We start from the raw sequence: 25,052 nt of genomic DNA, 5'->3' as shown, positions 1-25,052 counted from the left end.
ATAAAACTTAATTTTGAAGAAACTATGAGAGAACAATGAACACATACTAGACTATTAATGAATTAAATGTTTTTAAAAGAAACCCCTTACAGGAATAGCTGCGTGATGAAGTGAAACTAAAGGGTTAAGTTAATAAACACAAACCGAAGCGCTTTCTACGTTAAATGACGCACTCTACATAATATTAAGCCTTTATACAAGATAAATGTACAACGTGCGTCTATCTGCATAAAATGCAAGACTTCAACTAAGTTATGTACAAAACATTTAACTCCCTTTCTGGATGTGCATCATAAACAGCGTGCTTTTAAACACGTCCAGTCAAAGCACAAGCTTCATAACATTAAGCAGCTTTAAGTCTTTTGCTATCATTTCAGCGATTAGCTTTGTCGTGTTGTCGTCATTTACCTGTTCAAGATGTAATGCTCGTATGGCTCTCTAGTATCTCTTAATATTTGATGTTTAAATATGAGATGATAACCCATTGAACTTTTGATGGTGCTGTACATTTTGCACCTGACTGACTGTATTTCCGAAAATCACGGCATCCTTTTAAACCATAGTGCCTCAGTGATGTGAGGTGTGGCCGGCTCGGCAGGTTGCTGCAGCGCCAGTGCACGGAATTATCTGTTTATTTTTTAATCATGCATGGTAACGTTACTTATGTCATACGTTGGTCTGCGTAGCTCGACACGACGTCAAACACGCATCTCCAGACCCAGTCTTTACTATCAGATGCGCTTGTAATGCTAACCAGCCATCCAAATGCCGCCATATCCATAATAAATAAACCCACATGATCATTGTTTTCGTGATCGATCATCGATGCTACGTTCGAGTACTCGAGCAATCGAGTACTCGTGCCCATCCCTATTCTAGAGGTTTAGACTTTTCCAACGATATATAGGGCTTATTCGCAAACACCGGAAGTCGCTAGCCGCGGCCATCTTGTTGACATGATATCTGTCCTGCCCCTAGCCGCACGTAGATTTGAGTCGAGGGGAGCAGTAGCCTAATGGCTTCATCTCGTCCGTATTAAGAGAAGATTAGCTTGATTATTGTGGAACAATATCAAATAGACCCAATAGCCTTAAGTAAAGATCCGTCCTTATTGCCAGCCGTAACTTATCTGGATATTTATAACTATATCGTTCATACAGTATCCGCATACATCATACAAGCACTGAAGCGCCGTTCACATTATAACTATAACGATTACTATATCATCGTCCACATCTCCAAACAATACGTTTATGCTAATTCGCTCATGGCACTCGCGCAAATCACTTGCCTTTAATATTGCTTGTAATAAAAACTTTTGCAGATGTCCTTAACACGCTGCGTTTCGCGTAACTCTAAACAGTGAATCTAATGTAATCTCTTACCTTTTGGCATAACAGTTAGTTAATGCAATAGATTAAAAAGCATTACGTAGTCAATTTATACAGCAACTGGAGGTAATCTAATGTTATAGAGCTCAGCAATGAGCTCACTGTCATTTTAAGTGCTCGTGCACTTGAAGTTCAAATAGATTTTAATGCTATCAATGGTTTATCCTTAATCAGGTGGGAAAAATCGCTCAGAAAGTGATCCCAATGATGTCGTTCATTGTATCTGTATCGCTATAGTTTTGGTGTGAGCTCCGCTATTCTGTTTAATATAAAACGATTTTCAAAACTATGTGAACGGCCCTTATTCCCTATCAATGCCAGACCTATTATTATGTTCATATAGTTATTCATACTAATTTAATATTTATGGCAGCTTATTTGAAAGAGCAGTTTCAGCCACTGCTTACAGCTAACCATATGTGATCAAATTATGGGGACAGACTTGGCTGTGAGCATATACAGTTGTGTTCAAAATTATTCAACCCCCAATGCTGTTAAGGGTTTTAGGGAATTTAGTGTACATTTGTAATTGTATTCAGAATGAAATCCTACAATGACTTCTTAAAGAACCATATGCAACTAAAATGACATCAATTGGTTTTGTAATATAGTAGTAAATGTTTCTTTTGTGAATTCTTCATTGACACAATTATTCAACCCCTTAAAGAACTACCACTCTGAAGAACAGAGGTTCATTGAAGTGTTTTCAATCAGGTATTGAAAACACCTATGGATGTCAGGGAACAGCAATAAAGCCTAATAAGCACCAATTAGGCAGCTTTAAAATGACTGTGATACTCAACTCCTTCTAAACATTTACTGGTGTGGTTACAAACATGGTGAAGTCAAAAGAATGGTCCAGGAAGACAAGAGAAGAGGTGATTAATCTTCACAGGAAGGGCAATGGCTATAAGAAGATTGCAAAGATGTTAAACATACCAAGAGACACCATAGGAAGCATCATTCGCAAATTCAAGGCAAAGGGCACTGTTGAAACGCTTCCTGGTCGTGGCAGAAAAAAGATGCTAACTGCGACTGCTGTGCGCTATCTGAAGCGTAGAGTGGAAAAAAGTCCCCGTGTGACTGCTGAGGAACTGAGAAAAGATTTGTCAGATGTGGGTACTGAAGTTTCTGCTCAGACAATACGGTGCACCCTGCGTACTGAAGGCCTCCATGCCAGAACTCCCAGGCGCACCCCCTTGCTGTCTCCAAAGAATAAGAAGAGTCGACTGCAGTATGCCAAAAGTCATGTGGACAAACCACAGAAGTTTTGGGATAGTGTTCTGTGGAAAATTAGAACTGTTTGGGCCCATGGATCAACGCTATGTGTGAGGAGGAAAAACAAGGCCTATGAAGAAAAGAACACCTTGCCTACTGTGAAGCATGGTGGGGGGTCAATCATGCTTTGGGGCTGTTTTGCTTCTGCAGGTACAGGGAAACTTCAGGGTGTGCAAGGTACCATGAATTCTCTTCAGTACCAGGAGATATTGGATGACAATGTGTTGCAGTCCGTCACAAACCTGAGGCTTGGGAGACGTTGGACCTTTCAACAGGACAATGATCCCAAGCATACCTCCAAATCCACTAGAGCATGGTTGCAGAAAAAAGGCTGGAACATTTTGAAGTGGCCATCGCAGTCACCAGACTTAAATCCGATTGAGAACCTCTGGTGGGACTTAAAGAAAGCAGTTGCAGTGCGCAAGCCTAAGAATGTGACTGAACTGGAGGCTTTTGCCCATGATGAATGGGCGAAGATACCCGTAGATCGCTGCAAGACACTTGTGTCAAGCTATGCTTTACGTTTAAAAGCTGTTTTAACTGTAAAAGGATGTTGTACTAAGTACTTAGATTGAATGTCACTTGGGGGTTGAATAAAACTGAAAATGATGTGAGCACAGAAAAGACATTTGTGGTTATTTCATTATAAATGTTATGTTATATTTGTCTGACCTACACATGCCTCTTTGATGTAATTGTAAGCAGGATGACTGAATGATCAAAATCAATGTCAAACCGGCCAAAACCATCAATTTCAGTTGGGGTTGAATAATTTTGAACACAACTGTATCCCTAACGTTACCTGTGGTAAAATGATGGGGACAGACTTTGCTGTTGGGAGTCTCTCCTTCATGGTTCAACTCCTCTGTCTCCTTTCATGTTTTCTGACAGTCGGTATCGCATAAAAAATAATTCCGGGGTTCTTTTTGCTGTTGTTAGAACATCCGTGTATTACACCACACACCATCGCGCGGTTTAAAAAAAAATTACATCGATAATACCATGCATAATACCCACGCTGCCTCGCTTGTCAATTGACAGACTGACAGTTTTATGTCAACAATATGGCCGCCGCGAACATTGATGACGTAGATCGAATAAGCCCTATAGTTTGTCATGAAATTGACATCCAAAATATTAAAGTAAACATAGGTGTCCCATATACGGGACAGGTGACAGTTTACTCTTTCCCCGCCATTAATGAGTTATCTTGTCAATTAAGTGAAAACATTTGCATAAAAAACATGTTCCTGATGAGTTTTTATGTTAATCTGTAATACCTTGATTATCAACTAGATGGCGAACTTACCCAACTTATAAATAACTGAAGCAAAAATTATTTACTAGTTTTACACTCCGTGTATGTTTTGATAATCATTCTGAATCTGAGCTCTAACAAAATTCTTTCACAAAAATACAATTATTTCAGCTTTTTCATAAAAAAATATTTTTTTAAAGAAAAATACCCATATTTAAGAATTTATAAGCAGAGAAAAAAATATAGATAGGATGAAACGTTTTTTTTTCCTGTTGTGTTTGTTTGAAAGCAGATGGTCTGTTTTTTCATTTGATATATTTGTATGTTTATATATATTTAGAAAAAAAATCTAGAAGGAATTTTGTGAAACTTTTGTGAATATCACAAAAAATGCTGGCAGGGAATGAGTTAAGGGTTTTAATTAAAGTTCATCATAAAGTCCAAAATTATATCACTTCATGTGCAGAATTTTTTTAAGTTTAGTTTTGCGTGCTCACGTGAAACTTTCTCGCACGCACGTGAAACTAACGCGCACATGTGAAACTATACTTTATTTAATTTTTGCTCCATATCCCCTTAGGAGCTCCGTAGCATCCCACTTCATGTTTCATGCTTAAAAGTGGGTAAGTAAATAATGACATATTAATTTTTTATGAACTATTCCTTTAAACGCTTTTAGATTTAACCTATTTGACAATAAACACAACCTCAATACACCATTAAAACCTCCATCAGCCTGTGCCCTGTCATAAAAAGCCTTTATGTAATCACACCACTTCATTTAGCAGATAACCAATACATGCAGCAGTTGTGTCGAATGACATTGGCATCGAGTCCCGCAGCGGAATAGATCGATATGAGCTTTGTTTGGAGTATTGATGCGTGACCGTCACTAACCTGTGTTTGAGCAGCAGGGCTCTCAGCTCGCTGGGTCGATCTTCTGCTCTGATCTGGTCTGAGATGATCATGGTTTCCACCAGCAGATGAGCGATGCCAGGCAGTGTGGTCTGATCCAGGTCCAGCATAATGGCACCTGGGTAGGAAAACACAACGTTAGTCACATTAGGAAATATGCAGAATGTAATTTGGCCACTTTTTCATAGTGCAACTATAAGATCAATATTTTACAAATTTTACATAATGAAGGATTTTACAGAATAATGAAGAAGGGGGTGAAGCCTGAATCAAAAGACTTTCCGAAATACTAGGGTTGTCTAATGTTTACATAATTATTATACACAGTACATCAACATACACTCACCTAAAGGATTATTAGGAAATTCATACTAGTACAGTACTATGTTTGACCCCCTTTTGCCTTCAGAACTGCCTTAATTCTACGTGGCATTGATTCAACAAGGTGCTGAAAGCATTCTTTAGAAATGTTGGCCCATATTGATAGGATAGCATCTTGCAGTTGATGGAGATTTGTGGGTTCCACCACATCCCAAAGATCCTCTATTGGGTTGAGATCTGGTGACTGTGGGGGCCATTTTAGTACAGTGAACTCATTTTCATGTTCAAGAAACCAATTTGAAGTGATTCGAGCTTTGTGACATGGTGCATTATCCTGCTGGAAGTAGCCATCAGAGGATGGGTACATGGTGGTCATAAAGGGATGGACATGGTCAAAAACAATGCTTAGGTAGGCCGTGGCATTTAAACGATGCCCAATTGTCACCAGCCTACACAGTGGTAACAAGGCATGATGGATCCATGTTCTCTTTCTGTTTTCGCCAAATTCTGACTCTACCATCTAAAATGTCTCAAAAGAAATCGAGACTCATCAGACCAGGCAACATTTTTCCAGTCTTCAACTGTGAAATTTTGACTAGCTCATTCAAATTGTAGCCTCTTTTTCCTATTTGTAGTGGAGATGAGTGGTACCCAGTGGGGTCTTCTGCTGTTGTAGCCCATCCAGGTTGTGCGTGTTGTGGCTTCACAAATGCTTTGCTGCATACCTCGGTTGTAACGAGTAGTTATTTCAGGCAAAGTTGCTCTTCTATCAGCTTGAATCAGTCGGCCCATTCTCCTCTAGCATCAACAAGGCATTTTCACCCACAGGACTGTCGCATACTGGATGTTTTTCCTTTTTACACCATTCTTTGTAAACCCTAGAAATGGTTGTGCGTGAAAATCCCAGTAACTGAGCAGATTCCACCAATTAAGAGAGGCTCACGAATTTCAAAAGCATTTATAATTAAAATTAATTTAGCATATTTGGCACTTTTGTGAGGGTGCTCAAGCCCCGGAGCACCCACATGATCCGTGCCTATGATTCATAGTATTATGCATAATATTTTTAAAAACATTCACTGCATTACCGACCGTTATAACATTAAGTGCCAAATACAAAGTATCATTGCGTTAATGTTTTTTATTAGACCAATATTGACACTATATTACTCATATGGTCCATGATATAAGACTTTGTTAATACCACCCAGCTCTGTATAATATTACCATCATTACTTTGATCTTTGCTGGCGCTTTTATGAAAAAAATCCCTTATTTTGTCAGCAAGTAACAAACATTTTTGCTTAAGCGCCAAAGCAGCCAAAACTCCCACCAATATCTTTTCACAGACAGACACATGTTTGGACCGTATGTTTGCTATCTGCCAAAGATTGTTTATCTTGTTATCCTTGCGTGTATAATAATCATATTTTACGGTCAAAACACAGATCTGCCCAGGAATGCTTAATCCATTTTGTAATTTAAGTGTCAATTTGAATTGTGTCAGTCATAAGACACCAGAGATTTAGAGTTTGTCAACAACGTCTGAAGCGTGTAGATGTTTGAAACAGGATTCCGGGCGCTGAAATAAGGGCGCTGGCAGAGAAGTGGATTCCTACCATGTGTGATTGTCCTGCGGAGCTCCAACAGACTCCGAAAGGACAGAGAGGCCACGTGCGGTTTACCCCAGCGATCCGTTTCCTCCTCCACGTCCTCCTCGAACTTGATCCAGCGTGCCGTCTCCTTCCAACGCATCTCCTGGTTTTTGTCCACTATCAGCTCGTTGAGCTCAACAAACACCTTGGGGTGAAAGCACAGTGTCCGATTCACGTCATAAAACATTTAAATGAATCGTAACAAAATTTCTTGTGGCAATTTAGTTTACACTCTGCAGTCATCTTGGTTAGTGATTCTGGCCATATTAATGTGCCTGTGGCTCAAATGATAGTACATGGTGCTAGCAACACCAATGTGATGGATTTGATTCACATAAAACAGAAAAGACAAAAAACATTAAATTTAAGTGAATTTGTGCTTAAACAGGCAAAAAAATCTGCCAATGGGGTAAGAAAAAAAATTGACTTTTTTCTTAAAGGGGACATATCATGAAAATCTGACTTTTTTATACTTACACACTGCAAAAAATTATTTTCAAGAAAAAAAAATCTTAGTATTTTTGTCTTGTTTTTAGTAAAAATATAAAAAAATTCTTAAATTAAGATTCTTTTTCTTGATGAGCAAAATGACCCTAGAAAATAAGTCTAGTTTTTAGACCAAAAATATCAAATTTAAGTGATTTTGTGCATAAAATAAGCAAAAAAATTTGCCAGGCTTAAATTTGACTTATTTTCTTGGGTCATTTTGCTCATCAAGAAAAAACATCTTAATTTAAAATACTTAGAATTTTTTTTTCTTGAAAATCATTTTTGCTCGCACATACAAAGTGGTAATTTTAACATGCTATAATAAATTATCTGTGGGGTATTTTGAGCTAAAACTTCACATTCACACACTTAATTTAAGAAAAATCCAAAAACAAAATTCTTACCCCATTGGCAGATTTAACTCTTTCGCCGCCATTGACGAGATATCTCGTCAATTGAGAGAAAACGCTTCCCCGCCAATGACGAGATTTTCCGTCTTTCCGCAATACCGCAACTTATACAACCCGGAAGTAGCGCCTCACGTGAAAGAGAAAGAACTCCGTGTATGTTTTAAAGATCGCTCTGCATCTGATCTCTATCAAAAGTCCTTCGCAAAAATGGAATTATCTCAGCTTTTTGCTCAAAATTTTTTTTGTTTGAAAGCAGAGGGTCTGTTCTTTCTCCTGATATATTGTTTGTTTATATATTTAAAGAAGAACATTTTCTGGAAGGCATTAAACTTTTGTGAAAATCATGAAAAATGCTGGCGCTGGCTGGCAACTTTTTTTAAAAACGCTGGCGGGGAAAGAGTTAAGTTCACTTAAATTGTATATTTTTTGTATAAAAATAGACTTATTTTCTCATCATTTCTTGTCATTTTGCTCATCAAGACAAAATATTTTCTTTATTTTAGGAATTTTTAGATATTTGTACTGAAAACAAGACAAAAAAACAAAGTAAGAAAATCTGTTTTTGCAGTGTACTGTAACAAAACGTATAGGGCACAGCATTTTAGCATCTAAAGAGCATTTGATTGGACAGAAAATTTGATGAGAAGCTGAACTGTACGGTGATGTCATAAAAATTCAAGACTTTTTTAGTGCACATGCTAAACTAAAGCAATAAGCCCCTCCGCTTCGCGTCGTGCCTAACAACGCCCCTTAGCTGTTATAAAATGCACTGTAACCCCACTGCTTTGCGGGGTTTATTGCTTTTATAAAACGGTTACTTCATATCCATAACGTTAGCAGGATTTCATAAAATAAAACACAAATAAGTTGTAATTATATTAGTACAAATATTACTCTTCCGCCAAACAAAGTAGTTCCTCAGAATCAAGTGTGGCTGAAACAGAGCGCAGTTCACAAACAACACAGACGCAGCAAAGACACAATGAAAATATGATTTAAGACTGTGGTGTTTGTTTTTATAAATTAGCATTCATCTAAAATATACATTGCAACTGTTGAAGTGATGATCAAATATGCTTTGAAGCATGTTTAACTTTAACTCTTTCCCTGTCAGCGTTTTTTTTTTTTAAGTTGCCACCCAGTTTTAGTTGAATGCCTTACAGAAAAATTATATTCTTTAAATAAACAAAATATCAAATGAAAGAACAGACCATCCGTTTTTAAACAACATTAAAAAAAATGTTTCATCCTACCTTCATTTGGTCTCTTATCACCGCTCAAATTTTCAGCTAAAAGCGGAGATAATTCCATTTTTGTGAAGAACTTTTGTAAGATATCAGATTCAGAGCACACAGTGTTTTTAGTGTTGAGTGAATGCGCCAGTGTTTACGTTGGGTAAGATCGCCACCAAGTGGATAGCGGAAATATGAATTTGAGTTAGAAACTCCTCAGGAAAGCGTTTTCTCTTTATTGATTAGGTGACTCAACAATATTTATTGAAATTAATCTGGATATCGCCGTAATGTTTATTGGTGTTTATTTTCATAAATCAGTACGCAGCAACAGTGGCGCAGTGATACTTTAGAACGCTTTATATACGGCTTAGAACGCGTTTCAACCAATCAGAATGAAGAACCAGAACGAGCCGTTTTATAATGTAGGTTTTAAATGCTAATATCTTCTGTATAATAGTTTTGTCAGTGTTTTGGATCATCACAGTTTATATTTATCCTTAAGCCTAAGATATTTATACTAAAAAAGAAAAATGTTTAATTTCATGGGGTCTTCATGGATCATACTTAAAAATTCTCAAATATAAACTTGGCAGAAGCTTAAAGGCACTGAGAACTGGAAGGGAGAACCCGGCATTGTGATATATTCAATATACTAACTATATAATAATTAAATTCATATACTAATCTCAGCACACGACCTGTTTGAACTAATTTTAAAAAATGATACTGTAATCCTATGTCTCAAAATCCTGTTGTGTTTAAATGTTTGATGCAATATGCGTTTATACAGAGGAACAAATCAAAATGTGCAAAACGTTGTCAGGTTAGTGGAATCGAACCGTACTGTAATAGTTATCTTATGTATCCACAAGCAGAACTGGCTATATTGCCCCATTTTTATGAATTATGTATTTGAAATGATCTTGAAATTAATAATCAGAAATTCCAATCCCAAAATCTAATTTTCAGCAATTTTTCAGGCTTTCATTTCAAACTTTTGTCCCATTAGCTGTATTTTGAGGTTTTCCCCGGCAGTCCACAATTGTGGTATCAACTATTTCGATCAATTTCAGATGGCAAGAAACAAAATGAACTGTGGTTGACTGATTTACAATCCTCTCGGCCTCTTCTTATCTAAGTGAATAGTAGTTGGACAGAACAAGTAGCAATGGGGCCCAGACTTTATACCGTTAGACAAACATTTGGTTTCTTCCTAAAATTATTCTTCTGTGTCGAGAGCGCCTGGCTCTCACCTCGTGGGTTTTTTTGTCCATCTTTTTCCTTCTCTTCACACTGGACTGTGGTGGAGAGCTGTTCGTTCGGGCAACTTGACATCGTGATGTTTTCTTGACCAGGTGTCGTCTAACTCCAGGATTGTCCTCAAAACGGTGACCTTGAACAAGTGATAGAAAAAAGGTGAATAAGAAAAGGTTTGTTTTGTAAATGCTTCTGGGAAAGAAAACCGCACAAGTTTATCTGGATGAGATTTGATTTGAATAAAAATCTAAGCCCCAAAAATAACAAGTCAATCTCAGCTGATTGCACATAAGAGGTGAAAAGACGCTCTTTGGATGGTTAAGCCCACAAGCCTTTCCAGAAAAAATGCTATGATTTAATATCATATCATTTCGGCCCACGAACCGAGGTTTATATTGAATTTGGGATAATTGAAGCGAAGTATTATGAGAAACGCTCTTTCTCCAGCTGTTCTGTTTGCCAAGCAAAAGACCAAAGCTCTCGGAGGGTTGAGGCTTGCCAGGACGCCCAAAGCCTCAGCTGGTTTGTGTTGTCCCAGTAGCCCCGGGATGTTCGGTAAACAAAGTTTGTTTTTTCTCCGTCCTCCCCTAGCGGTTCTGGGTTCATGCCTCATGCCTCGAATCCCCCTCATAAAATAACAACATAAGTCCACACGCTCTGTGTTTTGGGCTTATTCCTAGGGGAACGGAGCTAACAATGTAGTGGCCGTGCCTTTTGGCTGTACTCTGGTTGTGTGTTTCGTGGCAGTAGAGCAAAAATCCTGGAGAATAACACCACAGCCAAGTCCTCATCAAAACACCAGAGGGTCAAACCAATTTGGCCTGCGAATGTGTGTTTGACTCATAAAAGTGCCGATTTTGAATCCAGACTCAAACATTTGATCTGTTCTCCCTTATTATGTGGAAATTAACTATTGAACACTCCAACACCTCTTAATGCATGAAAATGCATTGGAATGTAATACATAGAGTATAAATACACAATTTTTAAGATGTATAGGTGTTGACCATCTAATGTGTTAAGACTTGGCACAAGACTTTTTGAGAGGTCAAATAAATCTGTGGTGTCCCCAGAGCACATATGTGAAGTTTTAGCTCAAAATACCATATAGATAATTTATTATAACATGTTTAAATTGCCACTTTGTAGCTGTGTGCAAAAATGTGTCGTTTTGGGTGTGTCCTTTAAAATGCAAATGAGCTGGTGAAATTCAAACACTCATGTGCTTGTAGAGAATGGTTTACCAAAACTAAGTTACTGGGTTGATCTTTTTCACATTTTCTAGGTTGATAGAAGCACTGGGGACCCAATCATAGCACTTAAACATGGAAATAGTCTCATTTTCATGCCATGACCCCTTTAAAGGGATAGTTCACCCCAAAATCAAACTTTATCATTATTTACACACCCTCAATTCACAACCCACAATGTTTTTTGTAGAACCCAAATACAAAAAAAGAAACATTTTATTGGGGGTTTTTCTGGTTACTATGAGATTGGCGGGTGACCACCTTAGCCACCATCCATTTCCATAGTACCAGAAGACCTTTCCAAAAGTGTTAAAGGGATAGTTCATCCAAAAATTAAAATTAAGTCATTATTTACTCCCCAAAAATATATATTTTAAAGGGGACATATCATGAAAATCAGCCTTTTTCCATGTTTAAGTGCTATCAGTGGCGGCTCGTGACTGCTCATCCGAGGGCGCAAATTCCAAATAAGTGTCCGGAGTGTCATGTGTGTTGCTTGCGTTTTCAAAATATGTGTTTGTTGCGTCATGTAAACCATGTGCATCACGTGTCTTGTCAAAATACGCACCTAAAGGGTATAAAATAAAATAGACGCTCACGTTCACAAAATACACGCAAGACACTCCCTTAACAATAAACTCTGATTACGTATGAAATTATGCGAATATCTGGTAGCAGGCACTTATTTTGACAAGACACGTGATGCACATACACGAACTCGACACACAGAACACATATTTTGAAATAAGGAACCACACACATGACGGGCTACATACATGTTGTGATGAACTTCGCATCGTGCGCCCTCAAAAAAAGAAGTCACCAGCCACCAATGACTTGTATCAACCTAGAAAATGTGAAAAATATCAACCCAGATCAACTTATTTTTGGTTAATCATTCTCTGTAAGCATGTGAAAAAATAGATCATTGAAATATGTCTCCCCTTGTAATGTCAAAAGGGGATAATACCGCCCTGAAACTGTACTATCCAACCACAGCACTGCCATATAGTGCAGAGATCAACTCATTTACATTTTAACGGACACACCCAAAAACGGTACATTTTTGCTCACACCTACAAAGTGTCAATTTTAACATGTTATAATAAATTATTTAAATGGTATTTTGAGCTAAAACTTTGCGTATGTACTCTGGGGACAGCAAAAATGTATTTGACATCTTAAAAAAAGTCTTGTGAAATGTCCCCTTTAATAAATAATAGTAAGCACACAGTTGACGTTACCCATTGAGTTCCATGTTTAGAAAAACAATGAAAAGTCAATGGGTACCATCAACTGTGTGCTTCCCATCATTTATCAAAATATCTTCGTTTGTGAGTAAATTATGACATAATTTTCTTTTTTTTTTTTACATTTTTGTTTTAAAAATTAGTCACTAAAATTCTTTATTGCTGTAAAAGATCATCATTTCCAAATGTGTATTAAACCAACAAAAAGATAAATATGCTAAATAAAAAAATAAAAAAATTATAAAACCCTGGCATATGTGGTTTATACTAGACTTAAATGAGTTCTGTTTTTATCATCTCAAGCATCCATATTTTATAAATCGAAAAACAGCAAATGCCAGTTTAAATGAAAGTATTGTTACACAGGCAGTGTCTAGCTGAATAGGGCAACAAATCTCAGATAAGATTGGAAATGAGCTGTCTGCTCTTCAGACAGAGGCTTCCCTTAGGAAATCCAGAGAAACTCAGGCCTTGAATAAAACTCGCTTATTAAAACAGCCTTCAACATCCACTCTCAACATTGTCAAAACATGGTCCCTAGCTGTCACTGGAGCAATACCCTTTTAAAATGTACAGCACTGCACCTAAAAAGATTATATCAGTACTCCAAATGTACATATTTGTACCAGATGTATACATATCTGTACCTAAATGATACATATTGGGACCTTTTGAATGGGTACAACCCCCGTGACAACTTTTTTAACATCCAGTCTCGATCTCATCATTTTTATTTGTGTCATCTTGTGCATGCCCATGATGTCATCACATCGACAAAATGTGTGCTCGAAAAAAAAATAACGTATTAGTGCAAGAATGCAAAGTCGGCAACACCAAAGCTCCAAAAGTATCAAAATGTTTATTATTAAAAACTGCATGGCATAGAGGTGACGTTTCAAGCGTGCAGGCTCTTCATCAGTCTGATACTATTACTTCATTGGAGGTCATGAAATGTTTCATATCACAGAACTGCTTGTGGGGTTTGACATTAATTAGCTCATATGTCCATTGAGGATCAATAAAACAACTGTTTAAAATCCCCAGCAATCTATTTTAAACGAGAACAAGATCTATAGAGGATGTAGTCCCCATTTACAACGTCATAAGCACAGTCATGCTAATGGAAAAACCTAGTGGACTATCCATAAAACAACTGCCTGTTGCAAATATCAGCACAAAACCCCAAAATCACACTTCAAAGCTATTTGGCATTTACAAACCTCAACTAAATTGCAGACAATTTATAAGGAGACAATTGCGAAATTTAGCTGAAAATGTTGTAAGTGTAAACCGAACTGAAGGTCGCTGTGACATTGGCTTAAAAAACTACTAAAATCTGGAAAAACTAAAAAGTATTTATCTCACATCCAGCTTTTTACTCTAAGTGCACTTACGAATGGGTTCAACTGGAGAGCCAAGGTGCGAGTGGATAGACTCCAGAAGGTCATAATCATCAAAATCCAGCGCAAACTCTTCAAAGTCATCAAAACTGTCCATATTGAAGTTCTGATGATCCCCACGATGCCCCCTTCCTGTCTCCGTGTAAAGTTCTTCACCCGAGCTGCCGTTTCGGTCTCTATCCTTTACCACGTCTGTCATCTCCACACCTGATACCTCCGGATCATCCAGGATTTCACCCTCTTCCACGCCGCAATTTTGTAAACGCTGCTGAACTTCAAAAACCTACATGAAACTAATGCAAAATAAATGCGTGCACCCAGGCAGGTTTAAGTCCGGTCTTCTGAGTTTTTGCAGTGGATTTGGGAAGCACGCATTTCTAAAATTATAGAATGAATCTTCAAATCCAATTGACAAGGAATGCTTTGCTAAAGAAGAAATATTTCTGTAACAGGACACTAAAGCCTCTGTAAGATCCACCTGGATGTCAAGATGCGAAACGATGCTCGGCCTCTGGGTTTAGAAATGGGTGAGCAATAGTTCACAGAGACGTTTTTGGATCAAGAGCCGGCTGCAGTGTTCCCTGCTGTTTGCTTGCGTATAGGCAAAACAAATGTTGATACAACTGAACTACTTTTTAGGTCCCTCACTAACCTATTGGCTGCCTTTCTGGTTTCCATGACGTTGACGATTGATCCCGTGGTTGCACGAGGGCCGATGACACTGTCTCTGATTTTTCACCCATCGCTGGGATAAATTGCAGGCCCAGAGCTTGTTACATCAGTCTGTCAGACAGCAAATCTCCATCCAGAACAACAGCGATGCTGATAAAGTCCTCAACATGGTGCCACACATTACACAGTACCGTCTACCCATGACTGATCTCCATGGAAACCACGGCTGCTTCTAGAACTCTACCTTGTCTCGTCTCGTCTCCAGCGGTTACCTGCCCGGTGCTGAGACACCAACCGACCATGTGTTCAGTAGCCTGTAAATCTGAAGATTTTACATCCATCATCATTAAAAAGCTGCATCCCAGATTTTATTGCATAAAAAAATTTCATGACAGTCCAAACACCTGTGAAGAGATGACGCAAACCCCTGTGAGTTTAGATGATGTCAGCTTTGAATCAACATACAAAACTGTTGAATTTTACATATATGTGACCCTGGACCACAAAACCAGTCATAAGGGTCAATTTTTTTATTGAGATTTATACATGACCTAGAGCTGAATTAAAAAGCTTTGCATTGATTTTAGCTTTGCAAAAAATCTAAATATTGAGAAAATTTGCTTTAAAGTTGTCCTATTACTAATGATAAATAAATTTTTTGATATATTTACGGTAGAAAATTTACAAAATATCTTTATGGTATGGAACATGATCTTTTCTTAAAATCCTAATAATTTATGACAATAAAAAATAAACTAGTCCTAACCCTAACTCTTATTTTGACTAGGGCTGTCAAATGATTAATCACGATTAACCACAAACAAAAAAGCTTGTTTTTGCATTTTATATATATATATATATATATATATATATATATATATATATATATATATATATATATATATATATATATATATATATATAATTACACACAGCACACACTCATATATTATGCCAATAATCACTTTTATTTTATATGCGATTAATCACGATTAATCTTTACCCAGCACTAATATAAATGTAAAAAATATACATAAATTTGTCAAATGTATAAAAATATTTTTTTCTGTAAACATGTATGTGTGTATTTATATATACATAATAATTACACACAATATACACACAAATATATTATACAAACTTTTATTTTGTATGCGATTAATCATGTTTAATCTTTTGACAGCCCTAAATTTGACCCATTCACTATATTTTGTTTGCTAATGCTATACCGTGCTACTAATCATGATGGTTTTGTGGTCTAGGGTCACTATATACCTATAATTTTACTTCTACCCAGCAAGCAATAGCTGTCATTTCACCGTATACTATACTAGACTAACTATACAAGAAGGTTATTCAATAAAAACCACTACAGAAAATCAATTAGATGCATTATGTAAGTGAAGCAGTTGACGTATATGCTGATATCCAGCAAAGGTGTCACACATGTGGCTCAATTAGTAGAGGAATGCATTACCAGTGCAAAAGGTTGTAGGTTCGAGTCTAAGGAACATGCTGCTAATTGATTAAATTGTGCATCTTGTAATGCACTGTAAGTAACTTTGGCCAAACGCATGAATGTAAATGTACATAGCATTTAATGACCATGTGAACACAAGCTTAGATCCAGTTAGGTTTTATATTTAGTGGGTTCTTCCAGCGTGGTGGCCTGGTTTGTAATTTATTGCAACTCGGCAGTCAATGCTTCCACTTTTCAGAAAGCAGGAAGGCCCGCAGGCGGATCTTTGGAAGGGATAATCAATTTGAACAGTGCAGTTAATTACAGCCAAAGGGGTCACATCCAAAACTGTGGCAGCCCTCAACGAAAAACACTTGGCTGTAGTCCACTAGCATTCATTCATGTGGTGGTTTATAAACTATTAAGCCTTACTAGATGTCAGTTTGACATGTGGTGTAAACATCAGGACCATTTATGAAATATTGCAGAGTTAGCAGCCTTATATTCATTTTCAACTGTCCACTATATGTAAAACATACAAAAGAAACGAAATGCTGTGCTCCACAGTGCTACACATTTAAGACATATACACTCACCTAAAGGAATATTAGGAACACATACTAATACTGTGTTTGACCCCCTTTCACCTTCAGAACGGCCTTAAATCTGCATGGCATTGATCCAACAAGGTGCTGAAAGCATTCTTTAGAAATGTTGGCCCATATTGAACGGATAGCATCTTGCAGTTGATGGAGATTTGTGGGATGCACATCCAGGGCACGAAGCTCCCGTTCCACCACATCCCAAAGATGCTCTATTGGGTTGAGATCTGGTGACTGTGGGGGCCATTTTAGTACAGTGTTCAAAAAACCAATTTGAAATGATTCGAGCTTTGTGACATGGTGCATATCCTGCTGGAAGTAGCCATCAGAGGATGGGTACATGGTGGTCATAAAGGGATGGACATGGTCAGAAACAATGCTCAGGTAGGCCATTTAAACAATGCCCAATTGGCACTAAGAGGCCTAAAGTGTGCCAAGAAAACATCCCCCACACCATTACACCACCACCACCAGCCTGCACAGTGATAACAAGGCATGATGGATCCATGTTCTTATTCTGTTTACACCAAATTCTGACTCTACCATCTGAATGTCTCAACAGAAATCGAGACTCATCAGACCAGGCAACATTTTTCTTCAGTCTTCAACTGTCCAATTTTGGTTAGCTTGTGCAAATTTATTAGGTAAGGATAAATTCTTATATTTGAGTGTGCCATAAGCATCTGCCATATGCAAAGGTCATGGATTCCAATCTTTCAAAACGTAAAGGCCAAAGTCAAAATGCACTAAACTTCAGATCTGCAAAGATCATCAGCATCAGTAAAGCAGAGAGAGTACAGCTGGTCCAATGTCTTAAAACATTACTGCACATAACCCAAATGAACAGCTGGGAGGGCAAATGGAGCATGGGAGATCACTAAAACACCCCTCCCCACAAACACACTTTACAACAAGGGAAACTTTCTAGTAAACATGGGAACACTGGAATCATCTTTTACTCTTCATCTTTAATGAAAATAGAGTATACAGCTAAATTTGTCCAAGCTCCATTAGATGAAGATAATGCAAGTAAAAATTGGAATCTTTTGATTCAATAAAATGAATTAAATATTTTAGCATTTACCACAATAAACTGAACAATCCAAAAGTTTACTGCATGACAATCAGGACCTCTGAAGTCTGATTGGGCTAAACTTGTAGGGGCTTGAAAGGTTCTTCACAGCGATGCCATAGGAGAACCATTTTTGGTTCCTCAAAGAACCATTTAGTCAAATTTCTTGCATAACTTTCTTTAATCTAAATAATCTTTTTTCACTACAAATAACAAGAAAGGTTCTTCGGATGTTAAAGGGTCTTTATGGAACCATTCAGCCAAAAATGTTTTTCTATGGAAGGGGTGGGGAATTCTGGGTCCTGGAGGGCCACTGTCCTGCAGCGTTTAGTTCCACCCTAAACAAACACACCTGCATTTCATTTCCAAGTAATACTGAAGACTTTGATTTGGTTTTTCAGGTATGTTTTTTAGGTTTGGAACTAAACTCTGCAGGACAGAGGCGCTCCAGGATTCCCCACCCCCAGGGACGGATTGGTAATCTGTGCGTTCTGGAAAAAAGTCTAATAACACAATATGAACAGCCAACAGCAGGGGCACTAATACGATCAGTTATTTGATGCTACATGTAAAAAAACGAGGAAGAAGAGTCGGCCTACTAGCTACTAGCTGTGATTGGTCCACGGATTCTTGGAATTCGTGAGCCTGAGCATCCACAGCCTGGTTATAATGAGGGACAGACAGAGCTAACGTCACATCAGCAAGATGTCCTGTAAGTGCCAGTAGTAGCAGGACACGTGACATTATAATATAATATACACGATATAAAAATAAATAAAACTTGCGTAAAAATTAACGTAATGCGCAACTAATGTTAGAGAGACGTGATGTGAGTGTGTGCGCGTGCGTGTGTGTGTGGAAGAGAGAGAGAGGTGCGACTCGATTGAACAGTGGAAACTTAAAAACAATACATACTCTGTCATTTTGTTCATATGGGACATCATTCATTTGTATACAGTCGCAATAAAACAAAACATTGTGCTTTTGTCAAAGTGTAAACTTTTGTCAAACTGTATTATCTACAACTGTCATCTAACCAAAATCACACACACACACACACACACACACACACACACACACACCAAAGCAAAAAATATTTATTTCTAATATGCATGTGTTTATAGGATTCACATTGTATTAGCCACCTCGTACAATCCTGTTAAATCTGCTTATTTTAAGAAACAAAATTGCCTTATATGGCATACACACCAAACACCAGTTCAAAGATTTGCGCAAGTAGATTAAATACAAAGTCAGTGCAAAGACGCAATCCGGCGGTCCTCGCGCGGGGCGATGCAAAATTACACGAATTGGGCGGCGCGATTGCAGCGAAAACACGCGTTATTCGTCTCAAACGCGCCTTCGCGCAACTTGAAAATATTCAACTCAAGAGAAAAAATTTGCATGACACAAAGTTAAATCCCGCGAGTAATCTAGAGCGAGCAACGCGATGCTACGCGTTTGATGTGTACGTAGCATTACACTTATTTTCAGTATTGCTATAATTAATTTTACTGCTATTATTACCGTTATTATGTGTATTATATTATTTTTTATTATTTTGTTGAAAATTAGCATGTGTGCTTAAGCAAATGCATGTGATTATATTATTATATTATTTTTTATTTAATTGTTTTAATTAAAGCATTCATTGGGACAGGTGTTGATAATTTGTATGTGTACTTAAGCAAATACATATGATTCGTCCAAGTAATTGTGATAAAAAAACATATCTCAGTGTTGTCACTACAAAAAAAAAATGTTTAACTGTTAATAAACCAAGTGTGCCAAAGACTGTACCAAACTGCTGGAGAAGTACAGCCGTATTCTTGGACTTTCATACCCTGTTATTAGATGAGATTACTTTATTAAACACACTCATTAATGTAAAAACAACAGGAAGCACGCTGGTATCCAAAACCACATCAGTACATCTCTAAGACTTGTTTACAACCACTGGAACAGGAGAGGAAAACAGGCCAAGTGTGACCATGCCCAGCCAATATTTCTGCTGTTTTTCCATACACCACAAACACATTCGATTTTGGACACAAATACTCCAACGCCCCCAAACTCAGCAGGAGGCCTGACAACGTAGACCTTTCAGTCCACAAAACAAATCGGGCAACCTCCTCTAGAGAAAAACTTTGATGAGAATTTGGGACCACTGGCTTTGGCCTGTCAAAGCAAGATGAAGCACAGGCGTGACACAAAGATGTTGGTGTGGCTCCAAAGACACATGAAATCAAACACGCTTATCTAATTTAGTTTACAGCATTGATCTCAATTAAGACTGAAAAACAGCAAAAACATCAGAGCTGTCTGCTTGAATCTTTAGTCATCGCGCCTACAAAGACACCACAAACAACTCTGGGTTAACATAGTGGGAGACACATGCCGAAAAGAAGTTTGTTAACCCAAAAATAACATCTGTGTCATTGCTTACCATCATGTAAATTTTGTTTACGTTTTCTTTTCAAAAGAAGAACTATTCTTTTCTATGTAATGAAAGTGACGTAAAAGGGGACAAAATACTGTTATGATCAAATCCACTTCAGTTTCCCTTCACTTACTTTTCATGTCATCCAGATCAGCACTGGCTAGCATCTGAGCCTCCGCCTCATCCGTAGGTACTTTCTGGTACACGGCCGTCTCCATTGCCGTCATGCTGCCTATACAGATGCGTTCCCGCAGGTCGTAGCTGGTCCGCTGAGCTCCAGCTAGTCGGTGGACTGGCTTCCTACGAAACCAGGCTCGGGTTGTCAAACTAGCAGGTTCTGGAGACGGGTTAAACCTGTAAAGAAAACTACAACTTCAATACTCTTGTACAACCTGGTCATGCTTCTAGGAGCCCACAGGTGTGATTGTGGAGGGAGTATTATTAATGAAATATTTCACAATAAAAATGTCCACAAATCATGCAAGATTATGTTATTGCATATTACTTATTATTTCCAAGCCATGCCATGCAAATTCCAAATGACTGATTTTAAACAATGATCTTTATAACCAAATATTTCTATACAGATGGGTAACAAGAGATAACATAGTTACTGCATGAAGCAAGTTACCCAGCAGAGGGCAATACAGTACAACATTTATAGATTACACTGCCAGTCATCAGCAAAAAAAGTTGCATGTTTTTTTGTGACTGCTTGAGCAGGGCAAAAGATTTTTGTTGCATCAAAAAAAGTGATATGTGTGACCCTGCACCACAAAACCAGTCATTAGGGTCAATTTTTTTTTATTTAGATTTATATATTATTAATAAATAAGTTTTCATTGATGTATAGTCTGTTAGTATAGGACAATATTTGGCAGATTTTGAAAATCTGCAATCTGAGGGCGCAAAAAAATCTAAATATTGAGAAAATCGCCTTTAGTTGTCCAAATTAAGTCCTTAGCACCACATAATACTAATGATAAATACATTTTGTAAGGAATAATTGACGACGGGCCATTAAATGATAAGAAAATACTGCACGCTCAAGGTGCAATGCAGCACGACGCGTAGCAGAGTGCCGTTACACCGCGCGGGTGTTTATTATTTTCAAATAATTCAAAGGACCGGAGTCAATTATTCCTCCAAGGTTACCACAAACATTGCTCTGGTGCCTATTTTAAAGACATTTGACAAGTTAGGTGTGCAGTTATCAGAAATTAATGCATACCCACGGAACATTTCTCAGCCAATCACAATACAGCATTCAACAGACCCGTGGTATAATGATATATGGTAGTAAATTTACAAAATATCTTCATGGCACATGACCTTTTAATATCCTAATTAATTCGGGGCATAAAAGAAAAATCTATCATTTTGACCCGTACAATGTATTGTTGGCTATTGCTAAAAATATACCCCTGTGACTTCACTGCAAAAAACTTTCTTACTTAGTATCTTTGTCTTGTTTTCAGGACAACTATCTAAACAACTATCTTAAAAACTATCTTTCTTTAAGTAGGATGCTCTCTCTGATGAGCTAAATGATCTAAGAAAAAAAGTCTATTTTTTTACAAAAAATATACAAGTAAAGTCAATGTGTGCTTAAAACAAGCAAAAATATCTGCCAATGGGGTGATATAATTTTTCTTGAATGAAGTGTTTAAGAAAAAAGTAAACTTATTTTAAGATTTTTTCTCACCCCATTGGCAGATATTTTTGCTTGTTTTAAGCACAAATTCACTTAAATTTGATATTTTTTTATCTAAAAACTAGACTTAATTTCTAAGGTCATTTTTCTCATCAAAAAAATACATCTCAATTTAAGAATGTTTAGATATTTCTACAAAAAACAAGACAATAATATTGAGCAAGAAAGTAACACTGCAAAGTGTAACACTGCAAAAAAGGATTTTCAATAAAAAAATCCAAGTATTTCTGTCTTGTTTTCAGCAAAAACATCCAAAAATTCTTAAATTCAAATGCATTTTCTTGATGAGCAAAACGACTCAAGAAAATAAGTCTAGTTTTTAGACCCAAAACATCAAATTTAAGTGATTTTGTGCATAAAACAAGCAAAAAATCTCCCAATGGGGTAAGCAAATTTTTCTTGAATTTAGTGTTTAAGAAAAATGCTCAAGATTGTTTTGCTTGTTTTTCAAGATTTATTTTCCATTGGCTTATTTTCTTGGGTCGTTTTGGTCATCAAGAAAAAGCATCTTAATTTAAGAATTTTTAGATATTTTTACTGAAAACAGGACAAAAATATAAGAATTTTTTTCTTAAAAATCATTTTTTTTTTTGCAGTGTATGACTGGCTTTGTGGTATGGGTCACATATATTTGGGTCAAAACTTAAAACTGGTCCAAAATCATCTGTCTTACTAATAAAAATGTAAATGCAAAATTAAATATGGGCCTTTATTACATTGGGCAAAGGATCCAAGGAGATATTATCAACCATTTATGAAAGCAATAGAGTTTTGAATTTGAAAAATACATGACAATACTGTAAAAACAAACATCACAGTTCAATGATGTATTGTATTGAAGTTTTGTGTTCATAGGTTTTCCTGCAGCTCAGCTGGCATTGCATTAGTAGGGCAAAAGGTTGTGGGTTCAATAATGAAGTGCAGTGTAAGTCACTTTGGATGAAAGCGTCTGCCAAATGCATAATGTAAATGTAAAATTCTCTCTCTCTCTCTCTCTCTCTCTCTCTCTCTCTCTCTCTCTCTCTCTCTTTATAATAAATAAATATCTTTTTAATATTTATTATTGATGATATACCTGTTGGATAGCTCTTCCTCCTCTTTTCTCTCTGGTGGTTCTTGTGTTTCCTCTTGATCCTCTATTCTTGCAGGACTGGGTGGAGTCTCTTCACTGTTAGGAGGTCTCTCGCTCTCCACATGAAAGATGGTGAGAGGGAGGTCGGCCACCAAATCTTCTTCACTTCCCAAACTGCACTGTAAGATCACAACAACTGTCACCATCTGATGTCTTATCTCGAAATCACACACACATAATCTTCAAAAAACTCACTTATATGTAAAATAGACACTTTTGACACAATCTGTGAAATGGTCTCACTCAGTCAATATTAAAGATATCAAGATTATATTTTTACAGATTGTTCTTCACATTATGTAGGATGATTTTATGTAGAAAACAATGAATCACAAAAAAATGACTAAGCTGGATTTATACAGGCAGGGTCACATATTTCTTAAATAATGCATGCAAACTATGCTATTGTGTGAGCCAATCACATGTAATCACCTGTGTCAGCTCTTCAGATGGCTCAGTAGGCGTGGTTGTTTGGCACTGCCCCTCAGTCTCAGACTCCGCCTCCTCTTCATCCACCTCATGAATTGTGGGTGTGACCTCAGATGGAGGTACGGACGTCTTTTTTTTCTTCCTCTTTTTCTTTCGTCTGCGGTCCATACTGAGCACCCTCTTGCGGAAACGCTGTGGGGGGAGGTGGGTGGACAGTGGGTGGTGGGTGTGGTGAAATGTATGTCGGTGATCTGTGTATAAAGAGAGAGGAACAAAACTGTATTTTTACAAACATGTTTCTTGCAAAATAAAGCATACATTTCGTGAAGCTGAATAATGAAGATCTAAAGGTGCAATGTGGGACTTTTAGGTGGATCTCTTGACAGAATTGCAATATAATATAACTATATTATCAATGGTGTAAAGACCTTAATTCAATTCAGTTCAACTGTCAATTGTTATTTATATAGCGCTTTTCACAATTTGCCGTAATTGTATCTACATAGCAGCGGGTCCCTTTACATAGGATAGATGCAGTGAAAAGCACAGAAAATCGTGTTTCCACAGATAGCACAACATGGAATAAACGATAGCACAAGCAGTTAAATTATGCTACGTTGCCTCATAACTATGACATTATAAGCTACCATACGTATTACTAATCGTTTAACGTATAGAAGTTAAGCCCAAAATGAGGGGCTGAGCCGTCCCCGGGTTGCAATTCACAGTGTCACCCCCTAGGAGTCTCACAAAAAGTGACGTCACACAGATTCGCTTAGAGCTTCTTTAAGTCCGGGGAAGTATAAAAAAGTTTCCATCACTGTCAGAATGTACAAGTTTAAAGACCCTTGGGAGGTATATACTATATATATACAGCATTGAAACGGAAGGAGATTAAGCGGAGATTAAGCGCCAGCGTTTTTCATGATTTGGTCAGGCATCAAAGCTTTAATGCACGTTGATAGAACAGCTAGTAGATCAGTTGTGTGCCGACTTTTTGTGACGGATCTGTTTGTCTCGTCCTCAGAGCGATCTTTAAGGACGAGACAAGGAGAGAGAAACAAAATCTTATTAGCGTAGGGGCAATACGTTCACATAGAAAAGTTGCGGAAGTGTCACACAGTAATGTGGTTTTAGTCAGCTCGGTATTCCGGACAGGAAAATCTCGCCATTGGCGGGGTTAAGTGTATTACATATAGTTGATGATTTTAGAAATCGGACAACATGAAAACAAACACGTCCACAGTTTTGACTAAGGCCATTGAGGCCCCACTGCCGTCGTTAATGCTACACGCTAAAGCAAACGGTTCTAGTATGACATACTATTTTACAGGTCATGGGAAAAAAGGCCAAAATTGCACCAGCCGGATCCGTTTTTGGCAGTTAAGACTCAATCGAAAAAAGCGGAAAAAAAAAAGGTTTC

General features: G+C 37.5%; 1 protein-coding gene across 2 annotated transcripts in view; it reads right to left on the bottom strand.

The window, feature by feature from the left end:
• slc4a3 (solute carrier family 4 member 3) overlaps positions 1 to 23,874 on the bottom strand; it is a 63,397-nt gene extending 39,523 nt beyond the window's left edge. Inside the window, exons 1-6 of one of the 2 annotated variants that reach the window (XM_073854703.1) lie at positions 23,633 to 23,874; positions 23,144 to 23,319; positions 20,488 to 20,708; positions 10,206 to 10,345; positions 6,783 to 6,963; positions 4,825 to 4,960 (exon numbers count right to left, since the gene is read on the bottom strand). In XM_073854703.1, the coding sequence (XP_073710804.1) occupies positions 4,825 to 4,960; positions 6,783 to 6,963; positions 10,206 to 10,345; positions 20,488 to 20,708; positions 23,144 to 23,319; positions 23,633 to 23,797 (1,019 nt within the window). In that variant the 5' untranslated portion in view covers positions 23,798 to 23,874. Of the gene's footprint in view, positions 1 to 4,824; positions 4,961 to 6,782; positions 6,964 to 10,205; positions 10,346 to 14,103; positions 15,055 to 20,487; positions 20,709 to 23,143; positions 23,320 to 23,632 lie in introns of those variants that run through there. The other variant, XM_055214684.2, reaches the window with a different exon arrangement.
• Positions 23,875 to 25,052: the final 1,178 nt, after the last annotated feature.

The sequence above is a fragment of the Misgurnus anguillicaudatus genome, chromosome 17 (genome assembly GCF_027580225.2).
Source record: "Misgurnus anguillicaudatus chromosome 17, ASM2758022v2, whole genome shotgun sequence".
Taxonomy (NCBI): Eukaryota; Metazoa; Chordata; class Actinopteri; order Cypriniformes; family Cobitidae; genus Misgurnus; species Misgurnus anguillicaudatus.
The sequence above is the reverse complement of the archived record's forward strand: the minus strand, read 5'-3'. Positions and strand labels throughout refer to the sequence as shown.